A 25,371-nucleotide genomic window follows, 5' to 3' on the forward strand; every position below is an offset into this window, starting at 1 on the left:
CAAAGCGAAGGACTGACTGAATCTTACATCCTTTCTCCCTTTGCTTATGTTTTACTGTGCTTATTGTTCCTTCACCTGTCGTCTCTGCATTAAAAAATCAGGTAGCACACGGCGTGCTGAGGAAATGTTAATGGCTGTGTAAATGTCTCTTACTGATCTTTTGTTGCTGTGCAGGAGGAGAGAATAGATGTATGGATAAGTATAGGGCCTTTTACTGGTCGTCTTTGCTACTCTGCTTGATAGCTGTTCATTTGTCAAAGACACCATTGGAGCACTCAGACCCTGTGTCTGATTGTATCATCAAAAATTTCCATTAAGGTTGCTCTATCTCTTATGATGCTGTTTCTTGAGGACTGAACCATTTGCAGCAGAGAAAATTGAGGGAGTATCAAGAGCCGAGTACAAAAGAAAATCAAATACTCATATCCCATCCATGGCACATTTTGCAGGAAATTAGGAGGGGCTACAATCTAGATAAAACAATAGATAATGACATTTTTGATAAAAGCATAAACAGAAAAATATTTATTTTAGGATAAGTAATATCATATTATAAAAAAGAGAAAAAAAGAGAAGAAAAGTCTGTCATCTAGGTCACCCCTACATGACTCCTTGCTATATTCCCAGTCGTGTAGTTGAGTTAAGATTACGTCGTGTTCGTGGGGCTTAACACATGATTCACTTGCTTTGCTCTCAGTCTATCAGTTGGGTAACAAAGCAGCATGTGTAGCCTGGGAGTGTGTTCTGATGAAGTCATCGTTATGTAGTCGATAACTGGGTCAGCTTGCTCTCTGATCATCCTGGGACACGGAAAATACTGAGCACCCACATAATGGATGCATAATGACATCTAGTGGTAGAAAGCAGAATGGGAGCAGAAATTCCTTTTTGTGTCAAGTCTAGAAACCTGTGTGAGAGAGAGATACTGTTTGTGGATTCATGATATTGGAAAAGAAAGGTGTGTATACTCTGCAGTTTAAATGAAAGTAATTTATATGATTTTCCAAAAAGTGTCCTTTTGTTTGATCAAATACGCAGGTTAACTGTATTCTGGAGGCTTTCGGTCATGCAAAGACTCGGAGGAACAACAACTCAAGCCGCTTTATCAAACTGTTGACCATTCAATACTGTGACAAGAGGAGGACTCTGCTCAGAGGTAACTATTCATATCAGTGAAGCACTCAATATAAACTGATAGTTACTAAGCTCTACTTTCAGTCGAGCACTTTTTCAGTGCTTTCAGTATTACTATGAGTATTGTTTTTAATTAACTTATATAAAATATTTATATCTATATATGTATATTGTATTCTGAAACTTCTTTAGAATTCCACACATATTTGTTTTGGATTGTTTAGCTATAAAGAATATTTATTAATAGATAATTTGGTAAATACAGTATATTTGACAGTCTGGATCACTAAGTTTATTATAATACTACAGAGAGCATTCAAACCATTCAAGCTTAACAATGACATTACTTTGTGAAATCAGGTACAGCAGTAACACACCAGCAGGGGGCAGTAAAAGCCCATAATTATGGTGCTGTACTATTACATTTTTACAGCTCTGCTCACCTTATTTTACCCCAGTTAATTTGATCACAGAGCAGTGGCCATTAAACCACAGATTGAATTTTCACTTTTTTCCACTATCATCAGCACTGTTGAAATGTAATTTACACACCTGTGATTGAAACATAAAACACATCTGATTTTAAAGCCCGTGTGTACGCCTACATGCTGGAGAAGTCTCGCCTGGTCCACCTGCGTCCTCACCAGCACAGCTTCAGCATCTTCTACCTGATGGCCGAAGGCCTGTCGCCTGAGGAAAACAGCACACTTTACCTCAACAATGTCCTGGCCCATAGGTACGTGTGTGTCAGCTGCCATATGTATACTGCTTAATTTAAATTAATAGTTCATAAAATCACTGATGAAAATACAATACAATACGGGTGCAGGCCAATCATAACTTCTTCACATGACCTGCACGATACTTAAAAACTACAGAGCTCACAATTTACGGTTCAATCCAACACTGATAATATAATGCATTAATACTTGATATCAACAACAATATCATCAGCTTTCAACAACTGCACATCTGTGCATACACACTCTTGTGTAAGTCTGTGTGCGTCTACTCATGTGTGTTCTTAGTTGTAAAGTTACTCCTCAGCTGCTGTTATCCACTGTGTGATAACCACTGACCTGAATCGCTCTGTTTTGGAGCTTGAGAAGCACGCTAGCCCTTGGCAGCACACCAGCCCATTGTGTCTCCTTGTCTGTGTAAACCAGTCTGGCAAATTTAAAACCCTGTTTGCCCGTTCCCCTCGCTCCCAAACACTCTACTTAGTGTGACAGAAACCGTGCGTAAATCAACACAAAACTGCCTCATAAAACCTGTGGTTCTAGGTCTCTCTTATACAAAGATATGCACATAAATTCCTGTGGAGCACATTGGGGACATGTTTGGAGCCCATGCACCTGTTGTCGTTAGGGGTGCAGCGGTTTTATCAGTTTGAAGGTATACCATGGTATGAAAACTGAACGTTACCATACAGTCTACATTTGCTTATCAGCAGTAATGAAATCTACCATAATAAGTATATATTTTCAAAGTTCACAGGTCTGTCAGGACATGATAATTTGTGAAATTATAATAATGTGTTTGTTCAACCACAAAACCCTTAACCCTTCCATTTTCATCCCTTAAAGAGTCATTTTAACCGATAATAATAACAATTGTGTCTTTCCGTATACTGTGATACCATCAAACCGTGATATTCTCTAAGATCATTATTATACCATGAAAACCTAATACCAGTGCAACCTGATTTGTCTTACACTAATCATGGGACTCATCTTGTCCTCTTTTTTGCATTTATTTTGTTTTCTTGGTTGTCTGAAATGTTGGTCCACATGGCTCCATCCTTCTGTCCTTTCTCCAGGTATCTTGGTGGAGGCCTTCCAGGGGAGAACCCTCGAGTCGCTACAGCCTCTACCCAGAGCAGGGAACGCCTCGCAGCAGTTAAACAGGCGCTGCGAGCCCTGGGCTTCAACAAGCAGGTAATGATCTGCACTGCGTAGTTTCTGATTGGCTTGTTTATTCAAAGGCTACTGACAGCAAGTGTCATTTAAAGTGATGATGTCACAGAACTTTAAATGGCCACTTATGGAGCTGTGCGATATGAAGTATATATTGTATGACAATAGAAAAAACATCTATCGCCTCATATTATGCTCTGTTGTTTAGCAAATCACGTTCTTTACACCAATATCTTTTGTCGCTTTGCGTTCTTCAACATTGTATGGAACATTTGCATGAAGGCAACACAAACATACATGGAGTGCATGTCTAACTAATAATTTGTAGAAATGTCCTAAATAAAAGGAGGAAAATAAACAAACATGAATAAGTGCCTAACCACTTATGAGCTCATGATGAGATTTATTTTTGCTAGCTCTAGTCTTTAAGTGTCTCTGAGTCCAGAGCTGGGTCCTCCACAAGATGCAGCCCAAAAAAATGGGTCCTTCAAAGGACTAAAGGCTCCAGACTGAGCCTTGACCTTGTCCACACTTTAACCTCAAGGCGAGCAAAACTGATGGATAATGTTCTGGGCTTTTGTTTAATTTGCAAAGTCAAATATTTCAAATCATATTGACAGAATCTTGTCCCAGTAATACCTGGTAAATAATGTCATGGTCACAAATAATTTCCCAGCTTCACAAGCTGCAGAGGGTTGCTCATGCTCCATTAACCAATTGACCGTTGCGTAATGGATTGCAGGACACTGAGGGCTGCAGAGGACACACCAGTGTGTCTTCCCTATTCAGTCACAAGAAGCATTTGAAATGAGACAGGCGTCATCAGTCTCCTATGACATATTTGGCCTAGATGTGTGAAAATCTTAGGACACTGAAGTGGGACTCATGTGTTTCAATTATCTATCTACAGACGATAATGAAATGTGTGACCAGATGCAAAAGCCAGCACTTTGATTTATGCATACTGCGCGCATGTAGTGTTATTCAGCGCACGGTACAGTCCGTCCTGTGAACCACCCGCTGTGTTCCCAGCCCATTATCAGGTTCTATTCTTAGATTCCCAGTCAGCATCTGTCAGCAGTGAGTGACCACCATCTCACCTTTTAATCCAGCAGCAGTCAGTACACGCAGGCAAGGCCTTAGGGACAGAGGAATAGAGTAAAAGATAGTGGTATTATCACAGAGGACTGGTGTCCCCTGCATGAGAAGAAGGAGTGGGGGAGTAGGAGTGGAAGTGATAGACCACCCATAGGTCTCTGTCTAAGTCTAATCAGGGGATGACTCCCAGCCCAGACCCAAAGGTCAATCGTCATTAACACTCCCTATCGTCCCTTTTCTCTCTCTCGCTCTCTTTCTTCTCCTTCCTAAGCTGGGGGGAGTCTGACTGTGTATAGAGTGTCAGACAGAGACTAATGCTTGTGTTTATCTCCAAGATATCAGCTCCAATATCCTGCCTTGGGAGAGTGCACATGCAGGCATATTCACACACACGCAAACACACATAAGCACACACACACACCCTCAATCTCAAACATCCCCCTCTCAGAGATTCAGAGCAGTGGGTAAGGGGGTATTCCATTAAGTGTCCTCTACTCAAGGGCAGAGAGAAGGGGAGAGTAGGACAGAGGAGGAGAAGCGTGTGAATGAGGGGAGGAGGGTTGACGTGTTGTAGAAAAGCGCTGGATTTTTAAAAATGGTATTTATGCTATTTTTGTTTTAAAGTTTTGAATACATTGAAGGGTAAGGTTGGTTATTCTGTATCTCTCTTATTGTTGACAAATTCTATGAAAATTTGAAGTCAATAATGCATAAGTCAATCTATGTATCTGTGTCACCCAAAGCCCATCCATTCCTACAGAAGATGCCTATCTTTAAAAAAAATGGTCATAAACATTAAGTTTAATTTTCTATAAAAGGCTAAATAATTTCCTGAAACAGCTGAGCACTTTTAGTTTGGCAAACGTGGTTTGACCAGAGGTGGCTAGTGTATTTGTTGGGGACTATTCGGAGCTGGGGATTAATAAACAAGCAGGGTGGTTGTGTGTATTTTTGACACCAGGATCTACGAGGAAAAAACTTGTCGGAAGCTGCAATGATTAGTCGATTAAACGGAAAATAATTGCCATTTTGATAATCATTTAATTGTTTCAGTCTTTTTTCAAGCCAAATGTCAAACATTTGCTGGTTCCAGCTTCTAATATGTAAGATTTGCAGCGTTTTTGGCTTTAGGAGTGATAGTCGGACAAAAAGAAGTAATTTGAAGATGATTAATCATGAAAATAATCAGCAGATTAAACACAAATGAAAATAATTGTTAGTTGCAGCCCTACACTTGTCACAGTATGAGTCTGGCTCATAGTGTTTTTGAACAACCACTACTACTTCCTATTACTTTACTCCCTTCCTATCCTACCAACAAGTATTATGACGAAAGCCTGATTGATTCAGTACCTATTTGCCAAAGAATTGTAAAAAAAAAAATGCTTCTTTTGTCCAGCAGACAGTCCAAACCACAAAGACTCTTCATTTACTGACATAAATGACAAAGATCCTGATACATTTAAGAAGCTGTAACCATCAAATGTTTGACATTTTGCATGAAAAAAGACAATTAAATAATTATCAAAATGATAGGCAATTAACTTCCTTTTCGATGGAGTTATCATTTCAGCTCCAGTCACTTTTTTTTAATCACATTATGATGCCAAAAATACACACAACTGTGACAAAATCCCTAGCTCCAAATAGTCCCCAGCAATTATACTACCTACTCCTACTACTCAAAATATTATTTACAAAAACCACAGTGGCAAGCTTTTTTAGGAAATTATTCATCCTTTTTTTATCCATTAAAGTCATTGTTTCTGGTCTTTTCATGGGATTTGTTGGTAGTCAGGTAAATATAGAATATCACAAGTCCTGTTCTTTAAAAGAGATTGGACGTGATCAAAAGTTTGCTCTGCATTTCATGTAGTGCGAGAGTAAATGTAAATCCTTGTTTTTGATTTTCTCTCTTTTCCACTTTCTCTTTAAGGAGGTCGACTCAGTGTTTATGCTGCTATCCGCTGTGCTCCATATTGGGGACCTACGTTTTACTGCATTGACAGATGCCGATACAGCCTTTCCTTCTGACCTGCAGCTGCTGGAGAGAGGTCAGTGCCCCTGTTACATGACCTTGGTCACATGTGTGGAGGAGGTGAGGGGAGGAGGGGTGCATCTTGTTTACCTCGTCGTTATAGCTCCTCCTTTTCTCTCTCCCTTGGAGTTCTGCCTGGCAGCTTACCAGCGGGAGCTAAAGGTCAGACAGTCACCTGTTTGGTGAGCTGCATTCTCTACCAAAACTTAACCATGGTGAGGAGAGGTCGCTCTTAGACTCACACTTCCTGGCTATTGTGGTCTGTGTTTTCTCTCCTTCTCTGTCTGACTCCCTCATTATGCAACCGCTCCATGTGCTCCTGTGACCCCTGACCATAGCAAGACGGTAAACAAATGACATCAGCACCTGAATGGGAAAGAGCCAGTCGTTGTCAGGGAGATGTGATGTCATGGCCAGCGATGTCAAAGAGATTCTGGGTCACTGTCACCTGTTTCTGCTGCTTGTTTATGAGTGCTGCTCAGAAATCCACTGATGACTAATTGCTGCCAGCTCCAGTGATCGATTATTAAATGGAAATGAGCTGTAGCGGAGCTCAGCTTGTTGTGCTGGCAGAGTGATATCATCATCAGAGCAGGTTCTGGGATGTTACTCATCAGCTAATTTTTAATGCTCTTAATTTGATGTTTTATCCCGTCACCATCATTTATCTGTCTGTTTCTTTCTCTCTGTCTTCCTCTGCAAAGTTTCTGGAATGTTGCAGGTGTGCTCCAGTGACTTAAGCACTGCCCTCACCTCAGATGTGCAGTACTTCAAAGGTATCTACTCACTAGCTTTTAGTAAAGTGAAGCAACTTACATGTAAACAAGCAATTGGAGAGTAAAATCTGTCGGGACTATAGTAATGTCACCATAAAAAAAAAACATTGGGAAAAATGGATTTTCTGTGAAGTCAAATAGCACCACATGTTATGTAGAGAGAATTATATTTGGTTTTTTTTAACATAAACACATAAGTATCCCTTACTGTGACCAATATATCTGCAGAGTGACACATTTTATTAAGGCTGACAAAGCCATAGTGCTACAATTAACTACAAATTTTACAACCAGGTCAAACTTGCTTCCTGTATTACTAGCTGTCTATTAAGTCAAGAACTAGAATATATTGTATGAGATCATATAATTCTTAAAATAGCTTAACATGAATTTTACTATGACACTAAATACATGAAGCCATCTTAATGGGTTAAACCTCACAAAATATTACGAGGATTGCTTAATTTTTTCTTAGTTACTCATCTATTTTGACTTTTGACATGCAAACAATACAACAAATACAAATATGAAATTAGAAATACTAAAATAAAACTATAAAATTAGATTTAGATTTTCTCAGGAAAAGACAAGAAGATTATAGTTACTGCACTTTGCTATTGAACAACCTATTTATATCTTTTTCAGGTAATACACAGACAGAGTGCTTCATTTGCATTTTTGGGCTCATAGGTCAAATAGTTGGTCATGATATTTAAGTATTAGTTGTTATTTATATATATTATATATATATATATATATATATATATATATATATATATATATACACACACAGTATATATCGCAAAATGAAAAAACACAGAAACGATATATTGTGCAGCCCCATTTTGCATTCACTGGGACATAATGTCCCAGGGAAAATGGTTCCTTTAAAAGAAATATGAACATTTTTCAGTGTCAAAACCTTTAAAAATCTGCCAACAAATACTGTACTATCACAATGCCAGAACTTATGTTGTCACGTCTTTCCTGTGTCAGGTGATGTGATCACTCGACGCCACACAGTGGAGATGTCAGAGCAGTACAGAGACCAGCTCGCAAAGGCCATCTACGGACGCCTTTTCAGCCATCTCGTCAACAGCAGCAACGACTACCTGCAGGGCCAGGATGACAGCATAGGGTGAGTGTGTGTTGATGTGTGTGTGTGTATGCGCACCTCAGGGCTTTTTCGTTATAAACCACCAGAAACATTTCTTTGGAAGCCTGAGCTGTTGATAACTGTTATCATAAACACTTCTAATGTAATGTATCTGTCATCACACGGCAGCAGTTACTCACACAAGGCCTCAGATGACAACACTGATATTGTGACATAGTTAAGAGTTGAGGTTTGTAATAGCTTACAGTGCGTGACATACATGAAAAGGCATGTACATTGAAATGGAAAATACTGAGCAACATTGGAGGACACACCAAAGGTTTATGTGGAGGTCTCACAACACACACAAAAACACTCTCTTAGGTGGAGGCCACTCTATCCTTGGCGATGTTGATGTTGTGAAGTCTTATCACAATGATAACCAGATAACCCATCCTCTGGAATGTTTGTGTGCTTAGCCTTGTTTACACACCAACCACAGACTCTAATAAATCTGTCAACAACACACGTCACAGCACACCCCCTTCAGATGTGCGTGTGACACACACATACACACACACACACACACACGCACGCACGCACGCACACACACACACACACACACACACACACACACACACACAGACATGATAACTCCTGTCAGAGTGAGGCAATATTGATCTTGGAGTAAAAGTGGTGTCAAATAATGAATATGTTCTCCATCTGTTTATTTGTTTCAGCGATCCTTCCCTGGAAATTGGGATCTTGGACATCTTTGGCTTTGAAGAATTTCAAAGGAATGGATATGAGCAGGTGGGACAATGCTTACTTTTATCAGACAACAAATCTCAGTCAATTTGTGGACACACATGCACACACACACACACACACACACACACACACACACACACACACACACACACACACACACACACACGAGCAAAAAGAACCCCCAAAAACTTGTTGTGTTCCTTTTCCTCTCAAGCTGACAGATAATTTCCCCTAATTTAGTCAAATGCATTTATGACATTTCCTGATTTATCTGATCTTAATCAAATTGTTTAAATATTTGGGTCTGTTATCTATTTTAGCCTGGACATTTTAGTCTGTAATTGTAATGAATGAGGTGAGGTCTGTGGCTGACTGTGGCGTGATTTTCAGCTGTCCTCAGATGAACTGGCCACTGACAACAATGACTGCCTGTGTGTGAGATGTCAGAGTAATAAGCAGCTCCAAACCAGTGTGTCTGTTTGTTTGTGTGTGTGTGTTCTTTAGATGAAGAAATGTTAAGATCTGTTTTAACGCTGCATTGTTCACATTGTTGAAGAAAAGGAACAGCAACCATGACAGTTACCTAAATTATTTCAAATGAAAGAAACTCTTAGTCAGTGTTATGGTCCTATAGTATGCTCAACTTCCACTTATAGTCAGTATTCAGCAGTCTGGCTAAAAACATGAGTGAAACACTAACACAACAGTAGGAGCCTGAACATAGCACAAAAATAGCTCTTTCTTCTGAGAGGTTGCTCAATCCTGCGTCTAACAAAGATCACAGTGGTTGATGTAGCTTCTACATTGCACTAAAGTAGTAGTTTTATTAAGCCAGAGGAAATAATGGCATTTTTAATGTACAGGAATAGATTTGTGAAATGTGGGAATTTAAAGGTGCATTATGTTGTTTTGAGCAAGAAATTTTAAGAGAAGAGGAAAATCTTCACTTTCTGATTTCTCATGGGTGAATAAACTGAAGAACAAACTGTCCTTAAAGGACAAAACAATTCCATACTGTTTTACGTTGTTTATGTTAGCAGGATCCATGTGAGTAGCCATCATTCTAGTGTCAAACAGTGTTCTGGGGACCTTATTCCCCCCTGAGGACGGCTTGTTCATATGGAAATATATCAAATAACTGTTTCTTAATTTATATTATTACTTTATTCATATTTGAATAACTAGGAATAGGAATCTTGATTTTTTTATTTTGAAAGTTGTCCCCCCACCCCGACCCCTAGGGTTTTTATGCAACTGTTTGTGAGCTTAACCGTGTGCACTTTTGCATGCATTATGCACACGGATGGATCAGCATGTCTGCAAAGCTTGGTTGTTTTGATTGTTTTCAGTATGTCAGCAGGTGTGAATACAATGCACCGTGTACAGAGTGGAACATGTGCAGCATTATACAGCTCACCTGTTATGGGCTGTAAATCTGCCATGTGCTCATCAAGCATGCACTGTTAATAGACTACCACGTAGTATGAGCAGCAGGGACCTGGCAGACAAGTCAGTATATCACAGTATGTGTGTGTGTGTGTGTGTGTGTGTGTGTGTGTGTGTGTGTGTGTGTGTGTGTGTGTGTGTGTGTGTGTGTGTGTGTGAGTGTGTGAGTGTGTGCGTGAGGTGTCTTAGGGTGTAATTCATAGTGCTCAAGAGGCTAAGTGCTTATTCCTGTTACTCAGAGCTTATGTTCCCTCCCTGTGGAACTCCCAATCTCCTCCCAGCTTTTATTAAGTACAGTGTATTTGAATTTGCTTTTCCTGCATGTGTGTGACTGGTTTTTATGTGTGCGTGTGTGGCACTAAGATTTCAGTGGCCTTACTCTTCCTCTGCATGATCTCTAATCCAAGTGGAAGCTAGGGATTGCGTGACCTTTCCTCCTCAGGTCACGGAGAGAGCAGAAGGGCCAGAAGGGAAGAGAGAGGAGGAGGCTAACAAACGAAAAAAAAGAAAAGAAAAAATACACCAGTGTATCTCTGGCAGGCGGTGGCATTCCCCGCCTCTCTCCCTTAGACATCTTCCTCATTGTTACCACTGCGCTGCATATTAATTTCAGTTTTCTCAAATCGCACACATTACCCGCCACAGGAGAGAGAAGAGGAGGAGTGAAGATAAACAGGCACGATGATCTCTTAAAGTAGATGTGGCACATCAGTGACAAACAAGCCCTCACACTCTGACATGTTTGTACACACACGCACACACATGCAGACACTTACACGCCAGCCTCCACACACGCAGCATGATCAGGGTCATTAGTGCTCGTTAATTAGAGCTGTGTTTGTCAGGGGTGTGTTGTACCTGCTCAGCACTTTGCTAATGAGCTAACTCAATCAACCACCTGCTGGGACTAAGCCTTTAATGTACTCGGCTAGGTTGTAGACAAACAAGGATGAAAGAAAAACAGGACTGCAGAACAGCACACCTCGAGATCAGCACTTCTCAATCAGCACTCGGCGAGACAGAATGTGGGTCACAGCGCTGTTCTGACACAGTCACATGACGGCGCCCAGAGAGAAAAACTCAACCCGGTTAATTTATGATTTTCACACTTCCAGCAAATGAACACTTCACTCTTCAGTGACTGGATAAATCTCTTATTAGCCCAATGCTAAGTGCTGCGGGGTTTTATTTGAGCAGTCAAATCTCGCTCAGTCTGCCATCAATATTCATGTTAGTACAAAACATGAAGTGCAAGTACAACAGATAGATACATTACATCCTAGGTTGAACAGAAGGACACCTCACTCAAGTACAAGCGTGACAAATCTTTCCAAGACTACAACACTGTAAGACTTTTTTCATGTCCTGCTTTGTGACACATTTGGGTTCAGGAAAAGTTTAAACAGGCCTGATGCTCATGCTGCTGCTGCTGCAGTCTGCTGTCCTGTGTTGTTCCACTTCATACTCCACGTTCCTTCTCATTACATCAATGTGACAAGTCACACTTGAATCTACCCTCCAGTGTTGTACACACTTACGCCAGACAATCACATTTGAGTGACTCCTCTCTGTGCTGTGATTGGTTGACTGCTGGGTTAGGAAGAGTTCATGTGTCCCAGCAGGAACGCTTTATTCATATTATAGTAGCAGAGAAAAAGGCTGCGCATCCATTTCTGATATATCATGCATGAGGTGTGCCTGTAAACAGTTCTCCTGAGTTCAGGGTCAGGAGTGTTATGTGAGTAGTCAGTTCATTTATGCGCCATTGACTTCCCTGTTGGTGCCACGGCAACTTGTTTTGAGGCCATAATTGTGCATTTGTGTGTTTTAAAACAAACATACAGCGGCGGGACTCTGAGGAGGAACTGCATGCCGTGTGCACCCAAGTGTATGTTTACATCTCGTTGTGTGTGTTGTGTGCATTCCAGCTGTGCGTAAACATGACCAATGAGCGGCTGAGGCAGTACGTCTCCGAGGTGCTTTTCCAGCAGGAGCAGGCTGAGTGTCTGCAGGAGGGCATCGCCATGGAGACCCCGCGCTCCCCCGCCAACCAGCCAGCCGTCCTGGACTTCTTTCTTCAGGTATTGTACGCGACTGGTTTAGACCAGTACAGGCCAGTTTGGTGTCTCATGATCTAATTCAAGATTGCAACCTCACCTAGAGACTACGACAAAAGCTTTAAAGGTGCACTATGTAGTTTTGGGGGAAAATAATTAATCAGAAGAGAAAGATATTCATTGACTGATTTTTTTTTTTATGCCTAAATGACCAAACTCTCTTTGTTTCATGACTGGATAAACTGAGTAAACAAACTGACCTTAAAGGACCACACAATTTCATACTGTTGTACTTTGTTTATATTTGGCGGACCCTGCCACTTATCTAGCCTCAAACAGAGAGCAGCTTGTCAATTCAGTTTGTATTATTACCTCTTTAATATTGTAAATGTTCAGGATAAAGTTTTTTCAATATTGAATTTTATTTGAAAGTTAGACATCCAACAAAAATGTGACATGAGAGCTTTTGTGCCTCACACTGGATTATCACTGGTAGGACTGGTCACCCTGTGTTTACGATGCCAAGCCGATGTCATGGCAATCCCTGCAATCTTTTGTTGCATGTTACTCTATCACCCGATGTTCCCTCTCTGTCCATACTGTCTCTATTTATAACAGCCAAAATGCCCCAAATATCTAAAAACAAATTAAAATGACTAAAGTTTTTTGATATCAGAGGACAGCTGTACCCTGGGGGATCAATAAAAGTGTCACAATGAAAATAATTTATTGCTATTATTATGAAGGTTGCTTTGTAACCATGAGTGACATAAATAACATGTGAGCATCTGTTTGTTCCTCTTCCAGAAGCCTCAGGGCCTGCTGTGTGTGCTAGATGAGGAGAGCCAGAGCCTGAGGCCGACAGAGCAGACCCTATACAAGAGGCTGTCAACGCAGCTGGACTCCAATCCGACTCATGGCCTCTCTCTCACAACCAAGGATGGCAACGGAAACCCCCCTCCAAAAGACCAGGGCCCAGCCTTCACTGTCTGCCACTATGCTGGACAGGTTTGTTTGTATTCCAGGAAACCACCGCCAAGGATCAACAGTCCCATTTAATTCAATCAAGCCTAATTCAATATCAAACTCGATAGCCCTGTGTCACCCAAAAAAAATTCTGAATCCGTCCCTTCATCCGAATCAGCACCAAATGTTCCGTCCTTCATCTCAGATTTCTGGAAATCCTTTCAGATGTTTTCATGTTATCCTGCTCCCAAAGCAACCAACCAACAAACAAACCAACACGGGTGAAAACATAAGCTCTTTGGGGAAGTTGTCATTGTCGTAAAGACCTTAACTCTTCAATCTGAATGAGAAAAATCCTAAATTATGAGTGTAGGTAACATCTAATGTACATATTCCCTTCAAGGCTTTTATTCCCAAAACAGAAAATGAGTCCACAATAACATGCTTGTGTTATCTCATTCCACCTGTAGCAAATCTCAGGCTGCTGCGTCTGGAGAGTGCCCTTGTCAGGACTGTGATTTTCTAGTCTTACTTTTTTTCTTGGCCATACACTTATATATCTGGTGATGGAACAAATTGTGCTTTCCCCTGTAGCTGCAACTGTTTTCAGATGCATTTACATTTGAGTTTTGTGTTGTTCCTGTTTAGCGGAGCTAATGTTTGCACACGATTTACAGAGCATCTTGTTTTTCCTCTACCAGCTCTTCTGCACCCAGCAGCACGTTCACCAACATTTGACTCGTTTATCCAACTGTGCATCGGTTACTAACATCGACTAAAACTGTTGGTGGGAACCAAGCCCACCTGCTGGTTTCTGATTAGAACACAAAAAACTCAAGAACATGCACGTTGACAGTGACTGCTTGTTTGTACTTCAGGGTGACATGTGATTCATTGTTTTACACTCCACTGCATGAAGTGGGGAGGTTACAGATAACAGCAAGGAGCTCATTTACCAAACATACCAACATGACTTAAATTATGTCCCTTGGACATTCACAATGTTGACTTTGGTAAATTGAATTTGCCCTGTCCTTATACAGTATGTACTGACTTTAGTTTGCAGAATTCCTGGCTCAATGTGCACACCAGTAATAACGCACAGAAGTTAACAGAAGTTAACAGGAATAGTAGGAATAATGTATGGCTGTATTTACCATTTCATACACGGATAGAAACAAGGCTTTTGGCATATCGTAAGCAGACATAATTATAAACCATTCTAATAGAAATGAAAAAATCAAAAATTGAGTTGAGTTGAACTTTTAATAGAAAGTGTTGACTCATTTGATATCGTATTGAACTTGTTGAACATTATTTGTCAAATACATACGATGAAAAATGCTCCATATGGTTAGTTTGCTAGGAAGTTAAGTATCCAAGTAGTACTTGGGAAATTTGAGCTGACAATAGGCCTATGGGCTGTGTGCAAACATGGGTTTAAAGTGAACAAATACTTTAAGAAAGAAATGTTTCATAATTAATACTGAATGGCAATAAATTAATTCAAACTCCTCAATTAGCATGCCCAATCAAGCTACATCCCAAATGGTAACAGCTAGCTAGCAAAAGCTAGCAGAAAGTGTTAACAACTGTGTGTGTTTTTTTGTCTAATCTTGTTTATTTAACACATTTATTTCTTTACAGATAAGACATCAAATGTTTAATTTATTATATTTTTATTGTGATATGTGATTGTAGGCTGTCTTTTCTCCATACTGGAAACCTCTAGATTTCTAAAAGCCAATTTTGTTGGTTGACACAACCTGTCAAGTGACAACAATGAGGTCTCTTTTGGGTGAAATAAATAAATAGGCTGCTACTGATAAAAGAAAACATGACAATAGCTCAATTTCTCTGTTCGTAGCAAGCATTATGCAGAGGAAAAATGCACATAAGAACATTATTGTTGTAATTCAAAATAATGTTTTCGACTGACTGGTGATTGTCAACATCAGAAATGACAAAATCACCATGACAAAGAAAAAAAGTGGTGCTTTTACAAAGATATAGGTCCATGTAAATTGATATATTCATAACTTATTATGTTGCATATGATGTTAATGTACCGTATAAGTGAATGTCCATGTATGATTTGTTTTTCCACCAGATTTCATACGACCTCACGGGATCGCTCACGAGAAACAAGGACTCCCTTCCTCAGAATCTCCTGTTTACGATGAAGTGTAAGTACCCAATAAATAACACGCATGCGAGCACATTGTGGCGTCAGAGCACAGTTGATCACAAAGATGCACTCTTGTCTAAACCAACAGCGCACAAAACCACTCTCTGTCTAAGTGTGGCTGTGTTTGTGTGTGTGTTTCATCACATATGCAGCAGACAGCAACGTCTGTGTGTATATTGTCTATAGAAGGTGCCAGATGTGGGGTGTTGTGGTTAGCGGCACACAGGCAGTCGTTGTGTGACTGCCAGGCTAGCCTTACGTCCAGCAGCCTAATTGCTATAATTCCCATGATGAGGCTAATCTTCTAAAGGCTAGCCCTTCACTCACACTTGGCTGTTGTCCCTCTGTCTGAACGAGTCAATGCGTCACTGCCATTCATCTGCACACACTGACATACGTACTGTGTGGTTTCTACTTACAGACGTCTTCGTCTCCCAACTTTAACTTTAAGCCTTAAAGCTCACAGGACAGCAGAGGGATCAGAATAAGTGCAGCAGTGATTGCTTTAAATTAAAAGACAATTACCCTTGTAGTTGTGTGTAATTAAGCCCTTGAGTGAGTCCAGGACTCATGTTTGTTTTCTTTGCTCAGTACGCCTACCTGCCATCATCCTGCCCCCTTTCTCTCTGTCTCAGGCTGTCAGATGAGAACCACACACCCACGTTCACACACATGTTGTTTGACTTTCTGAATGAGCTCATTGTTGTTGTGGACCGCTCCACGTGTTGTCGAGTGGCATGGTCCACCCCCTCTTGTTGCCCGACTGATTGTTTACACAGAGACTAACTTTATGCCTCCTCCCCACCCTCACTCCTCCTCTGATGCTTCTTTCCTTCCTTGTTGACATCCTCCTCACTGTTCCTTTCTTTCTTTCTTTCTTTCTTGCTATATCTGTTCATCCCACCTCTCCTCATTCACATCCACCCCCTTATTTCCACCAATGCTGTTGCTTCTTTTCACCATTATTTTCTTCCCTCCCTCTCTTTGTGTATGTGCTTTGTGCCCGGCAGCCAGCGAGAGTGTGTTACTGCAGCAGCTCTTCCAGTCCAAGCTGACTCAGACTGGTTCTCTGGTGCCAGCAGCCCAGGGCCGTGTCGGGCTGAGGGGGCCTAAAGCTGCCCTGTTGCTCCACAGGATGCCGTCAGCCTCCCTTGTCACTGCCAATTCTGTCTCCCAACAGCCCCGGAGGTACCATGACCTTACCAAGGTACAGTACACTGGGGCAGAGTGGAAGTTGCAAGCATCTTGTTGAATTCACTTGAGCATTATGTTGCAGCCCTTGTTATTTTTGTATATTTTTATCATTCCACAATTGGATTTGAGGGAAACAGTAGATGCATTGTTCATACTAGCTTTAGAAATTAAACTTGAAGAGGAAATCTAGGAATGAATGAGTTGAAGGAACACATTGAGAAAGTGACAGAATAAGTCAGAGGCTCTATCGGCAACTGACTGCTCTGCCGATCAGTGGGAAAACAGGGATAGTATTTTTGGAAAAAAAAACAACAGTATATTTTAAGCTCCTTCCCACCACAGTGCTATATATACACCTCTGGGAATTGGATTTGTTTGACAAGCATGTAATCACATCCACACAGTCATGTCATTTTACTTTTTTCTTGACACACATTCACAAAAACCCAATGACACACCTGATAAATGTATTCCCAATATACCTGTGTCTCCCTCTCCATTTGATCTTCATTTTAATGTTTTTGAAAGCATTTCACACTGGGGCACATGTGTGACTGAAAAGTCTTGCTGGTTGTGTAACCTGCAGGGAGTCCTGCCTGCTGTCTCTGTGGCTCATTAGCCATCTAGAGAACAGGCTTATATAAGACCTCTCTCACCTCCCTGATCTGTCCCAGCAGCCTAATACGGTAACATTAGCTAATATTGCAGTGCTACACTGAGTGTAAGACAATAAACAAGACAATAAATGCCATGGGCTGTAATTTAAAGTATATGAAACAGAATAATTGGGAGTGATGGAGAAGTGGTCCAGTGGAGCTGTTTATTGCGCATTGGAAACATCCTACACAGCAACAAAGGCAAAAGGATTTTTAAATGTCGTGTTCTGATCTCTAGTTAAAGACACACAGCCTGATGTGATGATTATGCTGTAATAATTCCATATTCCTCGGTGGCCACTTGAAGCAAGATTTTTCTCTTTATTATCTCTTTCCATTTATCAGATCCTGAAGAAGAAAGGCTCGAGCTCCTTCCTCCAACGGCTAGAGCGTTGCGGGCCCATCACAGTGGCTGTCCAGCTGAGGGTAAGAACTATTCTCCTCCACAAGCCACACAGTTGAAGTTTATACTAAGACTAGGTCAGGCCTAACTTTAAAGAAGGTGTCTGAGTCATAAACCATGTTGCTTGTGGACATGTGCCTCACCACAAGAAGGTCAGAATCTGCTGGCCGCAAGATGTTGCATGTACGCTAGTTTCCCTCTAAAGTTCAGAGGTGTGCAGGTCTTTAAATGTCCAGCCCACAGTGTACCCTGCTTTCTGCCCACTACATGGCAGAAAAGTGGGGCCTGTCAACACGTCCTGGAAGATTTCAATGTCCTGGACAAATGGGAAAAATGTTTTCTGTCTTTATTGAGCCACGAAACCATTCTGCTCTTGCCATGCATCCTCAACCCAAAGCACATGTGTTGGACCAACTATCTGATGCCAATCAGACAAAGCACCCATTCCTTTGCATCTGGATCAGATCTCAAATTATTGCAGGAATTTGTCAATGAAACTCAAGTTTTTGTGTGAATTAATCCTCATCTCTACAAACTATATAGTTTGTTTTTTAGTGCTATAGTTTATGCATCCTCGTCTTCACACACCCACTCCCTCACCCTGGTCCTCAAAACACTGAACATCATTCTCACTTATTCACAAAACATGGCTCTGCAAGAATGCAGCCCTAAGACTTATTCAGAGTTGAGTGCAGTGATTTCATAACTATATAAAGCAACAATAATATGCAGTTAGAGGAATGCAGTTCAGTGTCTGCTGCTGACGCAAGGAGGCTGAAATGTGGCTCAGAGAAGCAGTACCTTTGGTTTGAATGAAGCCAGTGTGTTGCACAATCAGAGTTGTGGGTTTGTGGTCGATGGGTCCCTCAGGGAATGGCAGGGAAGGAGAGAGTGGGCTGAAGAATGATGCTGTACCAAGCCAAGCATGAAGCCCTCCACATGAATGAATGAACAATGAACAACAACCACTGTGTGCCGTACGGATGCATTTGTGTGTGTGTGTGTGTGTGTGTGTGTGTGTGTGTGCATATAAATGCTGGTAGTGACGTTCAAAGACGAGGGGAGAGGTGCTGATCATTGTACCTAAAGGTATGCAGAGCATAGACTGACGTCAGTTTGAGGAGTGGCAGATACACAGATGTAAGTATTTACGCGAATTTGGATCTGTGGGTAAGCGTGACCCTGGTTGCAGCATCTGTAAATGCAGGACTTGAAGAAAAGCTCTCTCACACGCCCTGAGAAAGAGCAAAGAGCTCTTTGTGTTTTTGTTTCCTCCAGAGGCAAAACACACCCCAAAAAAATCAGACCACTGTGTACCAAACACAACGTGATCTCACTCTCTTCACTATGGCTCAGAAATCAAGTTACAACATCAAAAGGGGGGAAGACAGAGAGCCCTTCTTTCCCCTCTGTAGCACTTACTGTACAGCCCAAACACTAATAAATGTTAATCAAAGCACAACACGTAGCTCACTCTGTTATGATCGTAAAACTACCACTAAGTGCATCGACTGTATCTCCGCTCCTTTCCCCTCTTTCAGAACTCGCTGTCGGAGGTGATCAGTAAGCTGCAGGCCTGCAGTCCTCACTTTGTGGAGTGCGTGCGCCCCAATGCCAGCGGCCAGCCGGACAGTTTTGACAGCTTCCATGTGTCAGCCCAGCTGCAGTACATTGGGGTGCTTGAGATGGTGCGCATGATCCGTTATGGATACCCTGTCCGCCTGTCCTTCCCAGGCTTCCTCAGCAGGTCAGTGCCGGAGCATTTGCATAATTAAGAGCGCTGCAGCTGTAATAACTCGTACTCTGAAGTTATTGTACTATCTGTGTGTGCTGATTCATTCACTTCACAGCCTCCTCTTCACTTCCAGCTTCTTCTGTCTTAAATTTGATCGATTTCCCTGCTCCTTCTTTTTGTCTGTCTCACTGATCTCACTTACATTACACTCCCAGCAGGTCACAGTGATCTCTGTCCTGAGTGACAAGGCGAGCAGGTCAAAGTAAGCTGAAAGTTTGACCGCGTATGCCTCCTCTACATCTGCTGTGCAGGATCACGTGCTCACATGCAGACCGGCACATTAGCACTGACAAGTCACAGCAACCCTCAATGTTAGAGGCACAAAATGACCTTGAATGGCTTTATTGCAGCTGATGAATGCCACTAATACATTTCCCATGTCAGCCCGACACACACACATTAACCAGTCAGTTGCGTGTAAGGTCTCCATGTCCCACACTGATGTTGGTCATTATTTCTCCCCATTAGCTCTTTGCTCAACTCTTCTACTATATTCCCCGGCTTCCCTCCTCTCACAGTTTGGCTGTTTGTTTCAATCTTCCTCTTCCTGTTCCTCTGATTCTAAGAACCAGTGGAATACTGAGAGGATTTAGCTCTAAGTCTGTCTTTTGCTCTCTCTCTTTCTCCCTCTCTCTCTCTTTCTCTGTCTCTCTCCCATCCTCAGTCTGTCTCCTGGCCTCTCTCTCTCTCTTTCTCTCTCTCTCTCTTTTTGAGGATAAAGGGATTAACATGAACATTCCTGCCAGATAATAAGAGAGGACAAAGCTGGTCACATGACCCCCCCCAAAAGTTTCCACTACCCTGCTGTAAACATCATCACGTCACCACACACACACACACACACACACACACACACACACACACACACACACACACACACACACACACACACACACAAACTGTGGGTGTATGTCCCAAAATTAAATTAAAATATTGTTTATCATAATATTGTCTATTGTAAGCAACAAGACTTGTATAGAAAGCAATGGCTCACACTCTGGTTGGGTTTCTGGTCAGATTTCTCATCATGAATTCATTTTCTAGTGGACTGATAGCAGCTAACAAGCAAAGGGATGCATAATAAGGAAAAGAAAAAGCATCTACCCAAGCCCTGGTCACTATTGCACAAATGGATGAAGTGTGCTGCATTTATGGTATGTACGTACCGTCCGAGAGCTCACTTATCTATTTCACTTGGTGAGTGAAATAGATAAGTGAAGCTCACATAATAGGTTTTCACCAGGGAATACCTGAACAGAGAATTGAATCTGGAGAACTAGTCCTGTGTTAAATGATGAAGTGAATCCAATATAGATTATAGTGTTGTCTGTCCATAAGCTGCCTCCTGCTCCTTTGTGTTTTTGATGGATATACCTTGTATAGCCCGCACTGTCATTGTTCAAGTTATAATTGAAAGATTCCTGATGAAGGTTTTGTGAAAGCTGTTGATTAAACCATATGTTTGTGTGTGTGTGTGTGTGTGTGTGTGAGAGAGAGAGAGAGAGAGAGAGAGAGGGTATGTGAGTGAGTGTCATATAGTGTTTGTATAGTGTATAGGCAGTATATGACAACACTGTGCTCGCGATGAGTGACATAAGTGAGCATCACAAAAGCTGGTCACCAGAAACAGAAAGAAACTTTATTGTTGGGTATGCACCGAAGTGTATGAGGGCAATAGTGAGTGTATTTCCAGTGAATTGATCAAACGTTTGTTGATGTGATTTTGATTACAGTTTCAGCTGCAATTTTAACATTTAAAGATCTATAGTAGCACACGATGGTCCGACCTGTCTGATGCTTCCGCTGTGCTTGTTTTGTACTGTTTTACTTTGCTAGAGTCAGTGATATCTACCCAACAGCAACATCTCAGACTAACTGTTAATTTGGGATAAATTCAAGCGGTCATTCTCTTTAACAGATAAATTAGGTCCCCGACAGAATGAGGTGGGAAAATAATATTGATTCACTGAAGTATTGTGTTGTTTTCACAATTCCTGAATCAGTTCTTTGACTCCGATTTTGTATAACTAGTGCTTTAGTCTGTTAGCTCAATGCTAATATATAATGGGAATTCTGATTAATATGCTAACAGAAGTTATCATTGCGATCGTGACTGTTTAACAAACGATCCATTTTAAATCACATACTTAGCATAAAACGATATGTGTCGATGAAACTGTGTCTAGCTCCTCAAGGTGTTAGCAGAAAGTGAGCAAACACTTTAAGGAAAAAGCAGCACTCTCTCCACTTTCTGTCGGTAATACCTGGAACTTAATGGTGTGCTCAGCAACAAATACTTTGGTATCTCTTGTTCTATAACAGGGTGATTGATCTACTTTAGATCTGCAGCAATGTCGCTGCTCCCATATTACGGTAGCCCAGGCCAGGGATGGCCTGGTGAGTAATGAGTTCATGAAAGAGATTCTAATCATCTCATTGATATGTTTGGATGGCTGAACTTCCACGGCCCTAGAAGTGTGGTAGCTGTTGTCAATCAGCCACTAACTGCTGCAGCACATCTGTCAAACTGCATTTAAATTATCCTTCAAATTGTCTAGTGTGGCTGTGAGCGCCCTGGTGTTGGGTTGCTGCTTGAATATGGTCCATCTCTGCTAGAGTTGGAGTGAAGTTGTGATGCTATTTCTATATGTAAACATAGATAGTATTTATAAGTAAAAGCAAGAGGGGTAACTGCTTGGTTGCTTGGTTGCTTCAATAAGAAAAACCCTAATCACTCTATTGAGCTGGACATGCAGGATTGATGCCTGGCAGGGCAGCTACAAGATCTGGTAAATGTATCCAGTGTAGTCATGTGAACAGACGATAATATCAGCTTAATGATTCAAGACAAACTACTGGCCATCAGGTCCCCCTCCAGTAGGAGTCACCCACCAATGCAAATAACCAGCGGTGGTCCTAGCTTGCATGACGCCCTGGGCGAACCTCACCTTCACCTTTCATACTCATATTTATTATTTATTAATAACAATACACTGCCCACACTGTTTATAATTACACTGTTATATGTGTACATATTATGTATATACGATTCTATTTCTTACCTTTTTATTATATTGTTTATTTTTTACTATTGTTATCGTTTATTGTTATATTGAACTGACCTTTGGCTGCTGTGACGCACAAAGTTCCCCGTTTGCGGGACTAATAAAGGAATTCTGATTCTGATTCTGATTGTGAATCCCCTGCTTCACCGCTCCCGTAGGGAGAGCTGAGGTCCAGAGGTGAACCTATCCCCCTCCCCCTCCCCCTTCTTCCACAACCTCTGTATATGAGACTTTCTCAGCAGATGCCCCTTTACGAAACAGAGGGCGCCCAGCGACCCACTCCCCATATGGCAACATGACATAATTGACTTGACGTGTAAATGAGCAATTCAAAAAACGGATGAAATGAATGCAAACAAATTTAAGGCAGCCGGTACGGGTCGGCACCGGGGGCGATCTGCCGAGATGAGATAAGCCCAGAGGCGGCTGCTGCAGAGCCGGTTACTGTGGGCGACTGTCCACTCGCTCTTTTTTTTTTTTTTTGCTGGCGCTCATGCCGCCCCTCCACAAATGCCGCCCTGGGCAGCTGCCCATATTGCCCATATGAGGAACCGCCACTGCAAATAAACCAGGATGAGGATCGGCACTCTGGACAGCGGTTGCGATAGAATGAGTAGGAAAAGGTCTGTTTTGTGTGACACTATTATTGGCTGTCCAGTCCATTCAGGATGAACAAAAGAAAATAAAAAATATGGTGTAAGCTTTGTGGAAGTCCCACATGTATGTGTTAAATTACAGAGTAGAACATGGCTGTTTCCTTGGTAAGACAGGAACAGCACAAGGCAATACAATACAATACAGAAATATAAAAAGATACATCCAAGATTAGCAAGCAACCTGCTGGCAGTTTGGACCATCAACATCAAGCTCAGCCCCAGTGACTGTACAAAGAGCGCAAGAAATCAAGAAAAACCCTATTTCTGAAACAGCACCTTGGTGTTTTTTGAATATAGGTTTTCAGTAAGACATAACATTTAGGTAAGACCAGTTTTTTGAGTTAATGGAAAGCGTGTTTAATTGACTCAGACCAATGAACGCACAGAGATGAAACTGATATCAACACTCCCATCCACCTATTGCTAAAACAGCAAACCAGCTGAATCCTCAAAATGTTGAACACAATGTCAAATTTCTAGTTGTAATCCTACTCTTTACTCAAAAAGTAATGAAATTATTGTTGTGCTTTACTCAGTAATGCGTCACTGCCCAGCGCTAGTTTGTGTGCATGTGAGTGTTTTTTGTGTTTTGTCTATATACAAATGGTTTGAATGTGCCTTTGTCTGACGTGTGTCCCTGTTCTGCTGTTTACACATTAAGGCTGTGGTTAATTTAAGTGGCTGCCACTCACAAAGACACCAGTCAGTTCAGCCCAAGTGCCATTCATATCTCCCTCTCTCTCTCCTCCACTGGGCTCAGACAGAGCTGATGAATGAACACAGCCTTGGCCAAGGAGGGAGCTGCTGCAGAGTGGGGGTAGACTGCACTCCCGTCTTCACAGAGAGCTTTCTCACATAATTTCTCATTCTTTTCTCACATGGTACTTCCTCTGAACCACCATTTTCTTTTTTCCTCTTTCATTTTCCCGCCTCTGCTTTCTTCATTATCCCAACATGTTTTATTTCTTTCTTTCTTTCAGTTCAGTCTTTATCTTTCTACACACAATATCGCAATTTTGCCCAGTTTCTTATTTGTCACTCTTTCAAAACAGACCCCTGCCCTTGACTAATCAATATGACAGGCCAATGAATCACCCGTTAATCTTGAGGTCGCTATATTCTCATGAACACAAACACATAAGTGCATACTCACAAGCACACACTTACACACTGGAACCAGGCAGGCCACTTCACTAAGTCATAGTGGCCGCCTGAAGCAAATTACATTAGTGTCCTGGTAACCAGAGTGATTTATGAGGAAATCTATTTTACTGTTGCTTTTATTTGTCTTTTATGATACACTATGTGTTTTGTGGCTGGGTTTATATTCTGCCAATGTGTAAGGTCAAATGCCTCGACTTGAACCTTGTTTCCCAGCCCTCGATGTGTGTTGCTCTCCTCAGTTCTTCGTTGCTACAAAGTGGATGAGAAAGAAGCATCAGTATTCATAGAGGATGTCACAAATGCTGCTCACAAAACATATAGGTCGTGTTTTCTATTTGGCCAAGTCCAAGTGGGTGCTCATTACCTGCCACTGATGGATAAAGACGCACATTTGTAAGTTATTAAGTTGCTTGCAAAGAAGTATTCATCATTCAGACAGACTGATGAAAATCCATGACTAAACAAAGCCAATAGGCTTTGAGGATGTGGCATCTGAAAGGTTTGTCTGATGGATAGCAGCTCCAGAGAGGAAGTGAGTGGTTTAAATTCCAGCTGCATTGCCTTTACCACCTTTGTAATGCTCAGGAACAGTAGTCACTGATGGCCCGTTGGTCACAGAGAACCACATTAGCGAGCTGTAGCCCTCCATTTAAACTCTTATCAAAGGGGTTATTTCACGTCTTTGACTCCACATGAAGTCCCCTTGGGTCTTGTAAAAGCAGGGACCATCGATGGTTTTCATATCCTCATAGGGGAGGTCATGGGTTTACAGAGTTCCTTTGTGTTTTATGGGCCCAGTGGGACAGCGTGTGCTGTCTGTAGGACTGGTATTACCATACAGAGAGAGGGTTAGGGAGAGTTCAGACAGACCCCACTCCTCCAAATCAAACACATCCTTCATTCACATGCCCTCACTTGCTTACTATTGACATCACAAGTGGTTTATGCTTCC

At 41.6% G+C, this 25,371-nt stretch overlaps 1 protein-coding gene across 5 annotated transcripts in view; it reads left to right on the top strand.

Annotated features, from left to right (window-relative positions):
- The window catches only part of myo16 (myosin XVI), a 113,196-nt gene that overhangs the window by 65,331 nt on the left and 22,494 nt on the right, over nt 1–25,371 (top strand). For all 5 annotated transcript variants that reach the window (XR_014623267.1, XM_084361936.1, XM_084361935.1 and 2 more), the window contains exons 15-27: nt 1,039–1,156; nt 1,723–1,870; nt 2,954–3,071; nt 6,085–6,202; nt 6,891–6,962; nt 7,959–8,100; nt 8,799–8,871; nt 12,204–12,356; nt 13,140–13,340; nt 15,409–15,484; nt 16,497–16,693; nt 17,682–17,762; nt 19,281–19,486. Coding sequence is in view for 4 of the 5 variants with exons in the window: in XM_084361936.1 (XP_084218062.1) it covers nt 1,039–1,156; nt 1,723–1,870; nt 2,954–3,071; nt 6,085–6,202; nt 6,891–6,962; nt 7,959–8,100; nt 8,799–8,871; nt 12,204–12,356; nt 13,140–13,340; nt 15,409–15,484; nt 16,497–16,693; nt 17,682–17,762; nt 19,281–19,486 (1,703 nt within the window). In the remaining variant the exon portion in view is untranslated. The remainder of the gene's footprint in view (nt 1–1,038; nt 1,157–1,722; nt 1,871–2,953; nt 3,072–6,084; nt 6,203–6,890; nt 6,963–7,958; nt 8,101–8,798; nt 8,872–12,203; nt 12,357–13,139; nt 13,341–15,408; nt 15,485–16,496; nt 16,694–17,681; nt 17,763–19,280; nt 19,487–25,371) is intronic.

The sequence above is a fragment of the Pagrus pagrus genome, assembly GCF_965226575.1.
Source record: "Pagrus pagrus genome assembly, chromosome: 9".
Classification (NCBI taxonomy): domain Eukaryota; kingdom Metazoa; phylum Chordata; class Actinopteri; order Spariformes; family Sparidae; genus Pagrus; species Pagrus pagrus.